Below are 16,861 nucleotides of genomic sequence, written 5' to 3'. Positions count from 1 at the left end.
AGCGTGGTGACTATGGGCATCACACATGAGTTCACGCTATTTTTAGCGTAAACTTGTGGAGGCCTATGTCCAGCAGTGGACTGTATAGGCTGTAATGGTGATATATATATATATATATCACAACATCCGTCTGGTCGGAGAATCCTCCCTTTGCGATGGTGGATGAGGGACTTCACACCCTGTTTCTCACACCTCAAAACTGGTGACCCCGATGTGATTTCTCACTCCTCCCACCCTCCAAACTGGTAACCCCGACGTGATGAACGTCAGCGCAACCTTTATCGTCATCATCACTTCCTCGAGCAGCTAGTAGCATCTAGCATCTACGGCTTCAGCCAGCCAGCACCTACGGCTACTACGGGTATCCTGACCACCAGCATGCAGTGGACGCGCATTCCTGGTCATCACCCACAGCCTTCTCAGCGACTTTGGCACAGCACACTGCACTTCGACCGGGCAACAAACAGAGACGCACTTGGTCGACGCAGCAACCAGCCACTACTCAGCAAAGCACAACTCCGACTCACTGGAGCATATGCAGCATCAACGCAGACAGTTCCGACTCGTCGTGAACTATGCAGCATCTGGTTCAGACTCACTGGAACATTCCACTGGCCCGGCTAGCATCAAAATATCTATGGACGACTCAACCTGCTGTCGACCTCCGGTCTCGGAGGGGAGTGATGTGAGACATCTATCTCGCTACATATTAAAAAAAACTAGAGAAAACTGACGTATCCTACATCTCGCTATCAAAGTTATCAGAGTGATTGAGTATACGAGTATATACAAGAACTTAGTAAGAAGAATCGGGACAACAACCGTCGGAGCAGTAGCCCGCCAGACACAACACCCGTCTGGTTGAAGAATCCTCCCGTTGCGGCGGCGGACGAGGAACTTAACACCCCGATCCTCGCACCCCCCAATCTGGTGACACCGACGTGATACCCACACACTTCCAAATAATTTAAAAAAAAGGGTTGAAACAGCCATAAACAATATTTTTCATTTTAATTTTTTTTGACTTTTGGTGTCAAGTCACTAGACTTAGATGTTAGTGCTTCCAAGAAAATGCACTTGGGAAACTGAAAATCTGCATGTTGTATTAATAGTGCATAAAATTACTTTTTGAATTGGGCCATGCAATTATTTATTAGTTGTAACTAGTTTCAATATGAATATTAACTATGGTAATACTAGAATTTATTTTATATGTCATTTCATTTTGACAATTGATATTGACGTTTGTTTAGTATAGTAGCCCGTAAAGCTGAATTAGGATTGATAATACATACTATTTTCGTGTATTTTCAAAATTTAACTAAATTTTTAAGTTTGTATTCTCAAATCCACCGAAAAAATAACAATCTTCTTCGTGTGTTCTCCATCCCACGTGACATTGGCGAAATGATATGTGTCAAACTGACACAATTAAAACCCATTAAGCAAAAAACTGAACTAGGATTGATACCAAAAAACTTCAATGGACGAGTTTGTTAATTACATATTACTTATATTAGTAATCCTACCGGTGATATTGTTTATTAATCTGTGGGCTGGTATAGGATGGGAATTATTTGTAAATAATTGAAAATGGAAAACAAAACGCTAACTCGCCTTTCATAGTGGTAAAATTAAAAAATTGTGATTGTAATTATTAGTGTATAGAGGAGCTAAAGCGCGTCAGCAGCATCTTTATTCATAAATTGGTAATCCTGCATGAGTGAAGTACTATGTTTACATTAGATAGAAAATAATAATAAAATTTTAATGTCTCATAACGTTTATTATTCTTTGATAACACCGATTTTTACAATGAATAAATAACATTTATAAAACATTAATATAGTTCATTTTAATAAACATTTATAAATAATTGTGTCATATAACATCTCGGCTTTGGTAAACATTTTCACTTGCATTCATCACATAAGTACATAATTGATGTGCTTAATTTAATAAATTCATCTTACATTTGAATTTACATAGAATGTTTTCATACAAAGAATATAATCATAGCTGAAGTTAGACATTACCAATATCTTTATTTGTACATAAATGAAATTTGTCTAGTAGTAAAAAACTAACTACATCTGGGAGATTAGAAGGTACTTTTACTAACAATATTTGAAATTCATTATATGTACTATGATATTATTTAAATTTTACTACTTATAAATATATTCTCCAACTGTATGGCTCCCACATTTTTATTTACATTAGACTTTGTAATATCACATCTTGGTTGTATATTCATCAAATTTCATTAGATAATAACAGTTCTTCCATCCCCATGTGGCCTCGATGTCTCCACACTCTGTACCTTGCTATATCTTTCCTTGTCACCATACCCACAACCTAAACAAAGACACAATAAATAAAAAATATTAACCAATAAAAGCCTCATACCATAATAACCACAACTAAGTTGAACTCCTGTGTCGAAACTTACACACATAACATACATAAGCAAAGTACCAAGACAACAAATAAATATCTGTATATCTATAAAAATAAATAAAATTGGTGTCATTTTGTAATATTAAACTAACTGCTTTTTACTAAACGTATATGGATGTATACACGGTACATATACCAAAATAACATTTTTTACAATTTTTGTCTGTCTGTTCTGGCTAATCTCTGAAATGGCTGAACCGATTTTGACGGGGCTTTCACTGGCAGATAGCTGATGTAGTAAGAAGTAATTTAGGCTAGTTTTATTTTAGAAATTTATTTATTTTATAACTCTGCAAAGTGAACGATAACTTTTTAGTATCGTCCAAATACTTAATGGATTATAAATAAAAGTCCTAAAAAAGTTGTAGTTTATTAATAAACAGGTCAAACGACAAGGACTAACAGGTCGGCCATTCATTAATTACGTACCTAGGAGAAGTGGGTTTGGAAAAATCTCTACATACCTTACTTTATAGCTGGCAATTATTTTACGAAGACTGAATAGTGACGCCACGTTTGCGCAACGATCACAGCACTGGTTTGTGGCTGTTGCGCTGGCGGTTGCGAGTTCGATCCCCGCACATGACAAACATTTGTATTGGCCATACAGGTGTTTGCCGTGGTCTGGGTATTTGTGCAGTCCTTGTGGGTCTCCCCACCGTACCTTGGAGAGCACGTTAAGCCGTCGGTCCCGGTTGTTATCATGTACACCTAATAGCGATCCTTACTCATAGTAGGGAATATATCCGCCAATACTACTACTACTACGGGACTATACTACCTCCTGCTGTTAAAGTCTATTATGCAGGATAATTAATATCTCTTGTGCAGGATAAACTTTATTCACAACCGGTGCAACAGGTCCTTAATCAATTTATATAAAAAATCTATATGACCATGATCACATATAGCTGATAAAAAACTAATTATATAATAAATATGGTTAGCAATAAATATCTAGTAATGTGACACCGCTCTGGTGTGATGGTGCGTGTAGTGTAGGTTCTTAAACACAGGCCAATGCGGGTTTAATGTCTATTTGTCTTTGAACAAATATTTGTTTCTGGTCTGGGTGATTGTACTCGTGGGTGTCAATACCGTGTCTCGGAGAGTGTCAAGCAGTCAATCCCAGTTGTTATCATAGGTGCATGATAGTAATCATTACTCATAGTAGGGATTATATTCATCAACCCGCTGTGGAGCAGTGCGGTGCTCTGAATAAGCTCTGATTCTTCTCCTACATGGAGAAATAGGCCCAGCAGTGGGCTGTTACGGGCCCAATCTTTCAAATAATTTCATCTAGTAGTGCATTAGAAAGGAAATCACTTCGTTATGGTCGTTCACAATGGGTAGATGTCGCAGCCCAAGAGCTCTGAACAGTCTGAAGAGTCGCGGCAGTGAGGCCCGGTGTGGAAGAGTGTATGGCGAGGGATTCATGAATGGTCGCAGGTCTATTGTATATGTCTTTTCCCACTCCGAAATTTTCAGCTGTGAAAAATAAAAATTTTTATTTTTATTTTTCTATTTATGTATTGCCTATGCTATTGTTATAGTTAATACTTGTATTTAGAATTAACGTAATAGTAAAATATATTTAACTAAATACACAGCGAAAAAACGTATAAAAGTTGTACTAAACAAAATGATAACATTTCAGTCATAAATTTTCTACACATAAGATACAAAAAAATAATAAAAAAGACATCACATCATCATCATCATCATCACAGCAGCCTTTCGCAGTCCACTACTGGACATAGGCCTCCATAAGTTCACGCCAAAAATGGCGTGAACTCATGTGTGTTGACCATAGTCACCACGCTGGGCAGGCGGGTTGGTGACCGCAGGGCTGGCTTTGTCGCAGCGAAGACGCTGCTGCCCGTCTTCGGCCTGTGTATTTCAAAGCCAACAGTTGGATGGTTATCCCGCCATCGGTCGGCTTTTTAATTAAATAAAAATACAATTCAACTAATTAATTACTGAATATTCACCAATTTTTTTTATTTTAATATATGAGTAATATAACTTTAATTGTATAATTAAATACATTTTGCTCACCTCATCTATGGACGGATATCGTGGGTACTCCTTTCTAAACATATTCATATCAACATTGAAGTTGGACCACGTCGTGTTCGCATTCTCGTTGAAAATCTTATTTTGTAACAAAACAATCAGTTGAGACCTCAAAATAAGTCCACGAAGTCGTTTATATGTCGGCACTTCCGTCTGTAAAAATGAACACTAACTTTACATTTTTTGTTCCATATTCTTCAATACATTTTAAATTAGTTGATATAATTCTTATTATTTCCTTCTTAATATATAGCTCAATCTATGCTGTATTGAAGCCAATAAATTTTATCAATTAATAAAAAAGTAAACATGACTGGGTAGCCACCGAGATTATCGGAATAAAAGAAAGTATTTATTCAATTTTATTATAATAAATCAATAAAACCGGAGTTTATAGAGACTTTGTTGTTGATGTTAAGTACCATAGCAATGTCTTAAAATGATCTCTGATAAACAGGCATAACACATTTTTTTAAACCTAACTAGTAGGTAAAATAAAGGCTTCAAATACAAAGCTACCATATTTGCCCAGACACTAGTCTATTCGCGTTAAGAAAATAATCAGTCATCACTGTCACTTAGTTCATACGTTATTCACGTTACTTGACAATATTAAATCGTAATAAATAGCAACGCCTGTCTAAAAGGAAAGAAAGAAAGAAACACGTTTAAGGCTTACTTTAATTGGTCTTTCTATAATTGTGTTTGCTGGCAAACTAAGAAAAACCGACTACAATTATGTCGACAAGTAATACAATGTAGGTAGACGAAAAAATAGTCAAGTAAATACGCATTATCAAAGATTACTCCAAAAGTTGTAATTAGATCTCGATGAAATTTTAATATGACCACATGATAAATATCGGCTTTCGATTAAATTAAAAATCATTAAAATCGGTACACCCAGTAAAAAGTTATGCAGATTTTCGAGAGTTTCCCTCGATTTCTCTCGGATCCCATCATCAGATCCTGGTTTCATTATTTTTTTCATTATCTGTCAATTTTTAATCACACACACAGATACGCACGATAGGGACACAGATACGGACGGACGTAGCACGCACGCACGCACACACGCACGTACACAGGCACACGACTCGCACTCTACTCTCACAAAACGCACACTAATCACACAAAACGCACACTACTCTCACAAAACGCACACTACTCTCAAAAAAACGCACACTACTCTCACAAAACGTACACTACTCTCACAAAACGCACACTACTCTCACAAAACGCACACTACTCTCACAAAACGCACAGCAAGCGCACGCGAGCGCATTCGCACTCAAGTAAACACGAAGTGCGCCATAACCTCAAAAGCGTACACGTTGTGTTAATGTTACTGTGTGTGTACTGTGTAGTGGTACTCACGTCGTCGGCGAGCGGCGGGTCAACGACGGGGAAGCCGTTGTAGGAGACCAGGCGCAGGATCTCGACGATGTGGCCGACATTCTCCACCGTGCGTAGCGTGAACACGGGGTGCGACATCACCTCGGACGCGTACACGTTGTGTGCCAGCGGCGGCGGCTCCCACGGCAGCAGCGGCACGCCGGCCAGCTGGATGTGGATGTCGTAGATGCCCTGCAATTATGCAATACATTAGCTGAAAGACCAATTGGTTTTACGAATAGCAAACATAAAATTTAGTTTATTGTATCTTGACAATTTCTATAAATATTTTTTTTTTAAAAATAAATGTTAAGTTTTTATTTATATTATTCATATTCCAATAAAATGCTTCGATTGCATGACGACAGGGCGGAAAAATTAGTGAACTATGGTCTATCTGTCTATAGTCTATTATTGTCTACATTTAGACCTTTCTGGTCTCCCTTCCTTTTTCTGCTTCGATATAAGCACTTAGTACATTCATCCTCGCAATATATTATGTAGTATTTGTGTATGTAGGATATATGGTGTATGTATGAAGTAATGTATATGTAGTGTTTATATAAATGTATAATTATGTGTATATATATATATACATATATGTATTATATGTAGTATATTTACTTATTTTTATATCATATAGCTTGTAAACTCCATGCCAATTCTTTATCAACTATTTGTACACTTCCCTACCGCTTCTCATTTTATATGCCCTGTCCTATACCCTAAGGTTGTCTGGAAGAAATCGCTCTTAGCGATAAGACCGCCTTTGTACATCTTTCTTCGTATGTATCCCTTTTTGTAACATTTCTTTGTAGTGTACAATAAAGAGTATTTATTATTATTATTATTACTTTGTCTCCATCAACTATTTACATGGTTAAATGTTCAAGTATCAATATAATAGGATTGATGATAGTGTAGACAATAAGCGGTCACCTCATTAAAGAAGTCACCGGTCCACTTGGCGACGACGAGCGTGATGATGATGGGCAGCGCGTTGGAGATCTGGCCGGTAGTCTCGATGATGATGACGGTGAGCGAGATGGTCATGCGCACCACGCCGCCCAGCTGCGCCGCCGCGCCCACCAGCGCGTACTTCGCCGGGTTTATTGTCTACGGGCGACCGAAAGTATTAAACTGATTTGTTTGAGTGGTATGTTTAGGTGGGATAGATAGCGTTAACAGAACTAGAAATATATTACTATACTAACTATAATTTATTTATTTATTAAAGGATAACCAACAAAGATATATTAATTTCATGAGCTTACAATAGGATGTCCTATTGTAAGCTCATGTGTAAGTTCTAAAATTGAATTTCTTCATATGAAGGGCATGAAGGGGAAAGATATCTATGACGAGTTAAAGAATGTTTTGGGTGAATTTGCTCCTTCTTATGCCACAGTAAAAAACTGCGTGACTGAGTTTAAACGCGGTCGTACATGTGTCCAAGATGAAGCCCACTCCGGACATACATACAAGATATGGTTTTAGCAGATCGAAGATTGAAGTTATCTGAAATAGCTGACACTACAGGTATCTCAAAAGAACGAGTACATCATATCCTAAGTTAGGAATTAAATATCGGCCCGTTTGGGTGCCGCGATTGCTTACGCACGATCGAAAAAGGATTCGGGTGCAAAACTCAAAAGAATGTCTGGACCGTTTTCAGAGTAATAAGGCCGATTTTTTTACGTCGATTTGTAACAAAAGTTGAGACATGGGTTCATCATTACACGCCAGAATCAAAAATTCAATTAAAACCGTGGACTCAATCGGGATGCCCGGCTCCAAAAAAAGCCATGGCTGTGTAGCGAATCACGCGGCATATAAACTAGAGAAAACTGACGTATCCTACATCGCGCTATCAAAGTTATCAGAGTGATTGAGTATATATACAAGAACCCGACAACAACCGTCGGGGCGTTAACCCACCAGACACAACATCTGTCTGGTCAAAAGAAATCATTTTATGGAAGACATTACTGCTTTAGAACGAAGATAGAATAAGTGCGTAGAGGTTCACGGAGACTATGTCGAAAAATAAAATTAATTTTATCAAGAAAAATTAAATGTTTTCTTATAAGGCTAGTTACTTATCATCCCACCCTCGTATATAGCAGACAAATCAGATAATACTTACATATATTTTAAGTGAAATGGAACATTGCATTCTTTTTTCTATATATAAAAAAAAAAAAACTATTTGTATGCTAATGTAGTAACTTGATCAGTTCATGTTTAATTTATATGACTTTTTTTTATTATGAATTATACTGAATTACTGATGTTTTAATTTAGTAAATAAGTAAACTTACATTCTGAGGCAGCATAAACTGTATGAAAATAGCCAGCAGCCTTCCCCACGCAGCGCCGGTGAGCAGGTTGGGTATGAATAGGCCGCTGGAGACTGCGAGGCCAAAAGTCCACGTTGATAGCAAGAAGTAGCACACCACGAAGAACATCAGCGACAGTGGCTTGTACGAGCCCATCGGATCGTGGAGGAAGGAACGCACCGATGCCTCGGGCGTTTGAAACCAAATCGCAGCCAGGGTGTTGTACTCGCCGTCCGCGCAGAAGAGCTATTGAATTTTATTTTATAATTTAAAATGGAATTTTGTGACAGTAACTAAGCTTAATGTTTAAAAGGAAGGATAATACCCATTAATCATTAAAAAAAACTTAGGAGAGATGCAAGAGATTAGTATTATTTTTACTACCGATGATGCTTTATCACGCTACTCGCACGTACCTGCAGCGGAACCTTGGTGGGGTCCTCGCCGAGCGGGCGGCAGTCGTCGAGCAGGAACATCATGAGGAAGCCGCACGTGGCGCTGACGGCCGCCACCAGGCACGCCTCCACCACTCGCAGCCAGGCTGCGCTCACGTACCTATCAACACCCGTCACATATCACTCCATTTTTCAAAATACTTATTCATTCCATAACTACAAAACTCTACAGCAAAGCACAGAAAATTAAAAAAACTTAACTGAGGTAGAGCACAGAAGGAAATATCCTACTCAAAATCTGGAGCAGCCTAACTGGGGAAGTATGTCTCAACTTTACAGAAGATCACAGCTAAATAATACTTCTCTCAAGCAGTGTTGTGTTCCTGTGGTGAGTAAGGTGACCAGAGCTCCTGGGCGGCGGATTGGACGCAGATTGCAGTGCTTCTAGTGTCGCAAACGTCTAAAGGCTACGGTAATCGCTTACGAGCAGGTGAGCCATACTTTTGTTTGCCGACCTAGTTGTATAAAAAAATAATACTAATGTTGGCGTCTATTCTTACATCATTGCCAACAATATCTAACTCCTCTCATATTTTAGTGTTGAAAGATCGTGCACTATGGATGTCTCTTAGAACTTACCACTGCTACACTAGAACATAAATAAGACTGACAACGAATTGACAAAAATGATTTTAGTATTTTTTAGTTAATTTTTTTTTACATAAATATTATTTAAATAAGCAATACTAATAATCATAATACTGGCAAAGCAGTAGTTAGTACCTTATACGAAACACAGATAATTTGTAATTAATATGGTTCCATAGAGCCCCTAAGGCGCCTCCAACTACTCCAAAGAGCATAAAAACTGGTAATTCATAGAACTGGAATGGAAATGGCTCCATTTTTCCGAGATTTAATAGCCCTGAAAAAAAAAACTTTAAGTTGTAAGAAAAGTACTAACAAAACATAAATAATCATGATGAGTATTTGTCATTGATGTTAAGTATTTAAAGTTAGAAATGGCTCTATGAATGTGAAGAAAATAATTGTAAAGATAAAATATCATTATCATCATTATCATTATTATATATAATAAAACTAAGTTGATAAAATGTGCGTGTCGATAAAACTTAAAAAGTAGTCCCGGCACGATAAAGGGGCTTATATAGTGTGATAGGCCTTTTTTTGAACTTCATTCAGAACAACGATAATTTGGGTTACATTTCGAAAGACACCGCGAGCAATTCAAGCATGTGTAGTAATGGCGCGAAATTTAAAATTCCAATTTCAATAAAGTCTTAACTAACGGCTACGGCACTAAAGAATTTAGCCACCCCCTCTCTTCCCGTGGGTGTCGTAAGAGGCGACTAAGGGATAACAAGGTTCCACAACCACCTTGGAACTTAAGAAGCCGACCGATGGCGGGATAACCATCCAACTGCTGGCTTTGAAATACACAGGCCGAAGACGGGCAGCAGCGTCTTCGGTGCGACAAAGCCAGTACTGCGGTCACCAACCCGCCTGCCCAGCGTGGTGACTATGGGCAAAACACATGAGTTTACGTTATTTTTGGCGTAAACTTGTGGAGGCCTATGTCCAGCAGTGGACTGTATAGGCTGTAATGATGAATAAAGTCTTAAATTACATTTGTTACTATAATAAAGTTATTAAATTTTATGTTTTTATACAGTAGTAGCTAACTTATATTTTGGAGTAAGCGACATAAGTTTTTATTTCGCGCCTTTACTACGTATGCGATAGCTGCAGAACCTATTGTTACGGCGGACGATAATGTCGAGAACATTCTAGAAGGTGTGAGAAAGAAAATATTCTCAAAGTTTCTCGAATATCCTAGAGCCTAGCTCTCTGAATATATAAGAGCCCGGTGTCGCCCGCCAGAGTTAGTTCGATTTGAACAGCGAAACAAGCGATTTCGAAACGAAAAGAAGTTATTTAAAAAAGAATTAGGGATTGGAAATTTTTGTTAAATACCCATGCGAAGCCGGAGCGGGAAGCTAGTATATTATTAAACTAGCTGTGCTCGCGACTTCGTCCGCGTGAAATAGTGAATACATGTTTAATGAGATTCTTTAAATTGGCATTACTTTACTACATGAATGTTAAGTGAAGCTTACCACAATAAATTTGTGAAAACCATATCTAAATCGGATAAGCCTTTTCTGAGATTAGCATGCACAAACGCACAGACAAACCGACAATATTTCTAACAATCATTGTTTTGGATGCTATTTGCGTTGATAAAGGTACATATAGGTATAAAGGATTGATACAGGTACAAGGGGCACAGGCCTCCACAAGTTCTCGCCAAAAATGGCGTATTTCAAAGCCAGTGGATGGATGGTTATCCCGCCATCAGTCGGCTTTCTAAGTTCCAAGGTGCTAGTGGAACTGTGTTATCCCTTAATCGCCTTTTACGACACACACGGAAAGAGAAGGGTTGGCTATATTCGTTACTGCAATAACAGCAGCTTTACTGCCGTAACCACACAGCAGTTTTACTGCCGTAACCACACAGTATCTTTCTTGTACAGACAGCGATTTGTTAAATTTTTATTATATGTATTGATTGAGGAAAATAATTGACCCAAAAATAATTATTACCATTATTGGCAACACATTTTATTAACAAAAATTCTTTTTTAATGAAATCTCACCTGGATAACTCAATTCTCCTGGATGGCCATGATAAGCGGACAAGGCAAAATTGAGTGTAAAAGTAGACACTACAGTACCGAAAAAGGTACGCCATGTCAATGCTTGATTCCAGAAACTTGTACCTTCTTCAAGTGAAAATAATACTCCTCCTAAAAAATTAGATATATTGTTATGGTATTGTGATGAATATAGTTTCATTTTCTTTAAAGGTCGATATATCAATTCTAGCTTGAGGTAGATGTTTGCATATGAGCTGGCGAATGCTAGCGCGACCCCATCTCGCCCCACCCAGGCGGACGACTGCTCACACGTGGTGGTTTTTTAGTCAATAGGTGACTGACATAACCCTCTGGCATCCATGATGGATTTTCCCCACGTAAAAAAAAAGATGTTTGCATTTATAGAAATATTACTTTGTGGTCTAAAATCAGTCATGTTTTTGTTAATTGTCAATGAAATTTGGCAGTGATTTACTATTTAATCTACAAACCTATGCTTATTTGCAGAGGCAGACATGCACACCAGATGATTAAAGTATATTGCAATTCCGCATTAATATTGCCTAAAGCATAATAAAAAATTGTGGGTTTTATTTAAAATATTTTTTTAATTAACTATATGGGGACCATGCATAAAACGCGTCACACGAAATTTGACCATTTCAGATCCTTCCCTCAGCCCCTTCATCACACTAAGTCACACGTTCAGGGACCCCCTAACAAATATTGTCACAACAGCTGTAGCTCCTCTTAGTAGCCTTCCTGACATTTTTTTGAAAGTTTAGACAGTTAGTAGTCACACAGTTCAGCTTATTGCAGTCCACTGCTGGACATAGGCGTCCCCAAGTTCGCGCCAGATATACCGGTTTTCCGCAATCCTCATCCAGCCTACACCGGCAATGTTACAGAGCTCGTCGATCCAGCGGGCTGGAGAACGTCCTACACTGCCTTTGCCAAGACGCAGTTTCCACTCTAGGACCCGTCTGCTCCAACGGCCATCGGTCCTGCGATACAGATGCAGCAGCCCACTGCCACTTCAACTTGCTAATTCTGTGGGTTATGTCGGCTATTTTCGTTCTCTCGCGAATAGTCTCATTTCTAATTCTATCTTTGAGAGAAACCCCAAGCATAGCCTGTTCCATTGCACGCTGAGCGACTTTAAGCTTGTGGGCTAGTCCCTTCGTCAGTTTCCACGTTTCGGCTCCACATGTTAACACAGGCAGGACGCATTGCTCGAAGACTTTCGTTTTCAAGTTTTAAACATTGTTTAGTTATGATTTTCATAGTTTAGTTTTTATTTACTTCAACCTCCCCTCCACCATTATTATACTTCATCATGTTAAGCAAAGCCATCTTTCCCCTGTTTATGAATGTATTTTAAGGATAGCCCCTATGTACTATATGTTTTTATACCGATAGGTGCTCCAAAAGCAGCAGATACACCAGCGGCTGCTCCTCCCGAAACAAAATCTCGCTTTTCATGGTCCTCTCGAAAGTACTGTAATATTTTGAAGTCTTTGTTGAAAGTGGTACTTTTGCCTTGTGATATACCCGCTGCCACTACAGCTCCGCTGTGTATCATAGGTCCTTCCTGTAAGATGCATTTAGAAGAAAGATATACTTTAATATTATACATTGCAGATTAATGTGTTTCAAAATAACATTTAATAAACAACATACTTTTCCTCCAGCCAATCCTCCAACAACTGCTGATATCACACCAACAGCCTTCACAAAAAGTGTTTTGATCCTCACTACTCTAGGCACTTTTACACCATTCAAGTAGCACTTTACTTGTGGAATACCACTGCCGGCGGCGACAGGCTAAAAATGAATAACATACATATTATAATACATGTTTTATTTTTTATCATTAGATATATCAATTACTTATGGGCCCCGCGGTTTCACCTACATTAATTTAGGAAAAAAGAGGTATAAATAAATAAATAAATAGATAAATAAATAAATAAATAGCCTTCCTCAATAAATGGGCTATCTAACACTGAACAAATTTTTCAAATTGCACCAGTAGCTCCTGAGATTAGCGCGTTAAGGCAAACAAACAAACAAACTCTTCAGCTTTATAATATTAGTATGGGTAGAATCAAGATGTCAATTGTCAAAGATGAAAAAAAATGTCTTGGCAAATGTAACAAACTAGCAACTTTAAACCAATCAATCAGCAACTTTAAAGTTACCGATGTTAACTTCCGTAGAACATAGTAAAGACTTTTACCAATACATACCACATTTTAATACTGAGACTAGACATTCGAAAAATCTAGGCATAGATAATAATAAAAGATAAATTTAATTAAGTCTACCAAAAATCATGTCTTTTGACATTTTAAAGTCATTGGTAAGTATGTACATGGAATAGAAATGCATTAGAAAAGATTAACTTACCTCAACATATGCCACTAACATTGATCCAATAAAGACAATACAAATATTTGTCAATACCCAAAGCAAGTATGGAATGTAAAGTTTATCCAAAAGGACATATTTGTCAACAGCTAAATTGATGGTTTAAGGAAAAACATTAGTGTGTGTAAATTGATGTCATTAAAGTAATAATTTACCATCACATATTCAAATTCTGTAACCATATTATTTAATGAGTTTCAACAAAAAGACTTCTTACATTAGAAAAACTTAATAGCGTTGTGTATGTAATTAACTTTGAAAATATCTCAAATTCATTGGAATACTGTTAAAAGCTAGAATAAAATAAATGCAAAAACCCCAATATTAAAAATTTCCTTTTCTTATTAAAATTGGTATATAGAATTATTGTAGGGTTCACAACACCAATATACAAGTTACAACATTAAATTATTTCAGTTATTGCAAAGGATACATTTTTTCAATTGTACATATTTAATTTTAGAGAATTCTTCTATACATATGTCTATGGTGAAAGCAATAAGTGCAGTCACTACACCAATTAGTAAAACAATTATCCATCTTGCTATATCCTTCCACACAATAAACGGATAGCCTCTTTTTCTTTCTTCGTCTAATAATAAGTGATTTTCGCAAGTATCATAATCTAAGCTCTGAAATAAAATATAAAAAATCATTTCATTAATACAATGTTATGTATAACTAATGAAACTTATGTATGATGCATACATCCTAAAATTATTTTAAAATTATTTACCTCATACTTTGCTGAAAGAATATTTAGAGAACCAGGGTCAATTTTCTGTACCGGTTGCCTTCTTCTAATCCCGTGACTTCCATGTATGTCATCTTCTGTTGAATCCTAGACAACACACACAAGGATAATATTATCAGGTCGTTTAGGAACTAGTCTTAACTATTTTTTTTTAATTTAAAATTTTATATAACAAGATTAACATACTAGTAGGTCGGAAGATCTATTGAACTGTGTAAAATTAGATGAGCTTGCTTCTGGTTCCTCATTGCTAACTAGTTGCGCTGTATCCGAGGTTGTTACACTGACTGTCTCTTCGATTAATTGTGAAGAGTTCATTTTAAAAAGATTTTAATTATAAATTTACAAACGAATTTAAAACATGATTCAATATGATGAAAGTGTAAAGATTCCTATAAAATGGAAATAAAATTTTATTTTTGAGTACAGTTCAATTTATGACGGTAATATAATTATGCACTTGTATTTCAATACGTATCACATTGTTATATGTATACAAAAATAATAAATAAAACAGTGCGTATTCACTCAACACAGCAATTTGTTAAAATAACAAAAGAGCAAAGACAAAGAGTAACTCTAATTTTCCAACACAGATGATTATTTTGATAGTTTGTCATAGCTAGTCCAAAGCTAGTCAGTCAGTGACCGTGGTCAGCGAAAACGAACAGAGCCAAACAGAGCAATCAGCAGAGATATAGGGTGCGTTCCACTAAGCCCCTTTCAGAGGTGAGGGATTAATACGATAATGTCATAACTTTTCGTTTGCGTTAATGCCGCTCTAAGTCACCTACTATCGATTTATGCGGTCACCTAGTAGTAGTTGAGTCACGCTTCATCTTAATTGGTTATATTGAGTGGTGATTTATGATAATTGGATATATTTTAAAACAAAAATGTATTACGTGTGATAGAAGAAGAGACAGAATGCTATTCTGTCTTCGTTGCACAGCACACCCATCGATCGTCATGCCTCTGGTGGCTGTAAACCATTAAGCCGACGAACCCCCACTACTGTAACTAAATACTTATATAAGACCGCGCTTGATGAATTTTCCGAAGACTTTCCGAGTCATTATCTCTTATTCGTTTTGTCAAAAACACAGCGATAAATTCACGGGAATCCATATTGAATTAAGTTTTATTTCAATCCATGCGAAATATTTACTCACAACCCCTACAGCTGTATGTTTTTATCATGCCACCATATTGCGAGCACACGGCGCTCAGATATGCGTTCACCTACAAAATTCATGGGAATTTCAGCGATGTTGTCAATGGCATAGCGGGCCTTAAGTGGAACATAGCCATCGAATAGATCAGCATACAATAAAAATGAGTAATAAGTACTAGTATTTACCATTTACTTTTGTTATTCATCATTAATGGAATGCTTCGTTAGATAAATAATTCTGAGCCGAATTTATACTTACTTAGGTTATATTGGCGTAATAAAAATAATTTATAATTGTATAGGTACAATTGCAGCATATTTATTTGACTGTTTCGTTAACTTATTCAAAGAGTAGGTATATAAAGGTATTTTGAAACGTGTAGGTGTGCACTAATATTGTCATTCATTTCATCTATATTTTCAGTGTTCTTATAATAAGTTTATGAAGACTGAAAATATTCGTATTTCGGCGTGTATATATGTCTATATCGATTATAATCTTTTGATATTACATAGCGTTAATTAATAAAGTACTAGGATTTAAGATAAAAATATCGTAATTAATTAATTTCATACGATTTTGTAGTCAATACAAAATTATGTTAAATTATATATTTAAAAAAATTGAAAAAAAAAAATATATTATATACTGACATAATATATAAAAAATTACAATTAAGTATTAGTAGCAAAAGAAAATCACTAAGGTTTTATTTTGAAAAAGTAAAATTAAAAGGGGAATTTTTAAAATTCAGAGATTTTCAAATTATATTTCTTCTTATTTTCACTTCGAACTTTCACAAAATCAGTTTACGATACTATTTTAATTAAATTAATATTTGTTTTTATATTTATTTTTATTTCAATAAAGTATGCACTTTTTTATTATTGCATTGTTAAAATCGATGTTAGAACTTTACATTAAAAACATATTAAAAAGTATTATTTGTAACTTCACAAAAATATTTCACGCTAAATTCTTCAATAGCTTAATATGTGCATAAATATATTAAATTCATGTTTTTTTAGATAATTCAACACATAAGACAACAAAATCTTTGTATTAGTGATTAAATGATAGCAGAAATCACTTGACAACGTTATCATTTTATCAGTATGTCAACTGTTGAACCACTAGCGCCACAATCTAGCGCATACAC

At 36.3% G+C, this 16,861-nt stretch overlaps 1 protein-coding gene across 1 annotated transcript; it reads right to left on the bottom strand.

Moving 5' to 3' along the window:
* Positions 1-1,765: 1,765 nt before the first annotated feature.
* Positions 1,766-15,220, bottom strand: LOC123657002 (H(+)/Cl(-) exchange transporter 7). The gene is made up of 15 exons (XM_045592606.1): positions 14,714-15,220; positions 14,510-14,614; positions 14,207-14,405; positions 13,753-13,862; positions 13,024-13,167; positions 12,757-12,934; positions 11,344-11,493; positions 9,449-9,590; positions 8,687-8,825; positions 8,253-8,516; positions 6,871-7,047; positions 5,914-6,123; positions 4,519-4,689; positions 3,787-3,948; positions 1,766-2,358 (listed from the first exon to the last, which is right to left on the bottom strand). Exons 1-15 carry the CDS (start codon positions 14,843-14,845, stop codon positions 2,257-2,259), a joined length of 2,385 nt encoding a protein of 794 aa, XP_045448562.1. The 5' UTR covers positions 14,846-15,220; the 3' UTR covers positions 1,766-2,256.
* Between the last annotated feature and the right edge of the window lie 1,641 nt (positions 15,221-16,861).

Source organism: Melitaea cinxia, chromosome 10 (genome assembly GCF_905220565.1).
Source record: "Melitaea cinxia chromosome 10, ilMelCinx1.1, whole genome shotgun sequence".
NCBI lineage: Eukaryota > Metazoa > Arthropoda > Insecta > Lepidoptera > Nymphalidae > Melitaea > Melitaea cinxia.
This window is presented reverse-complemented; position numbering and strand designations above follow the sequence as displayed.

Bases quoted from the DNA above. Each gene is read 5' to 3' on its own strand.
- LOC123657002 (XM_045592606.1), bottom strand. From the start codon at position 14,845: ATGAACTCTTCACAATTAATCGAAGAGACAGTCAGTGTAACAACCTCG. The intron at 14,615-14,713 runs GTATGTTAATCT...TGTGTTGTCTAG, and splicing joins ATAGATCTTCCGACCTACTA to GATTCAACAGAAGATGACAT. The intron at 13,168-13,752 runs GTAAGTTAATCT...ATTCATTTTTAG, and splicing joins TGTTAGTGGCATATGTTGAG to CCTGTCGCCGCCGGCAGTGG.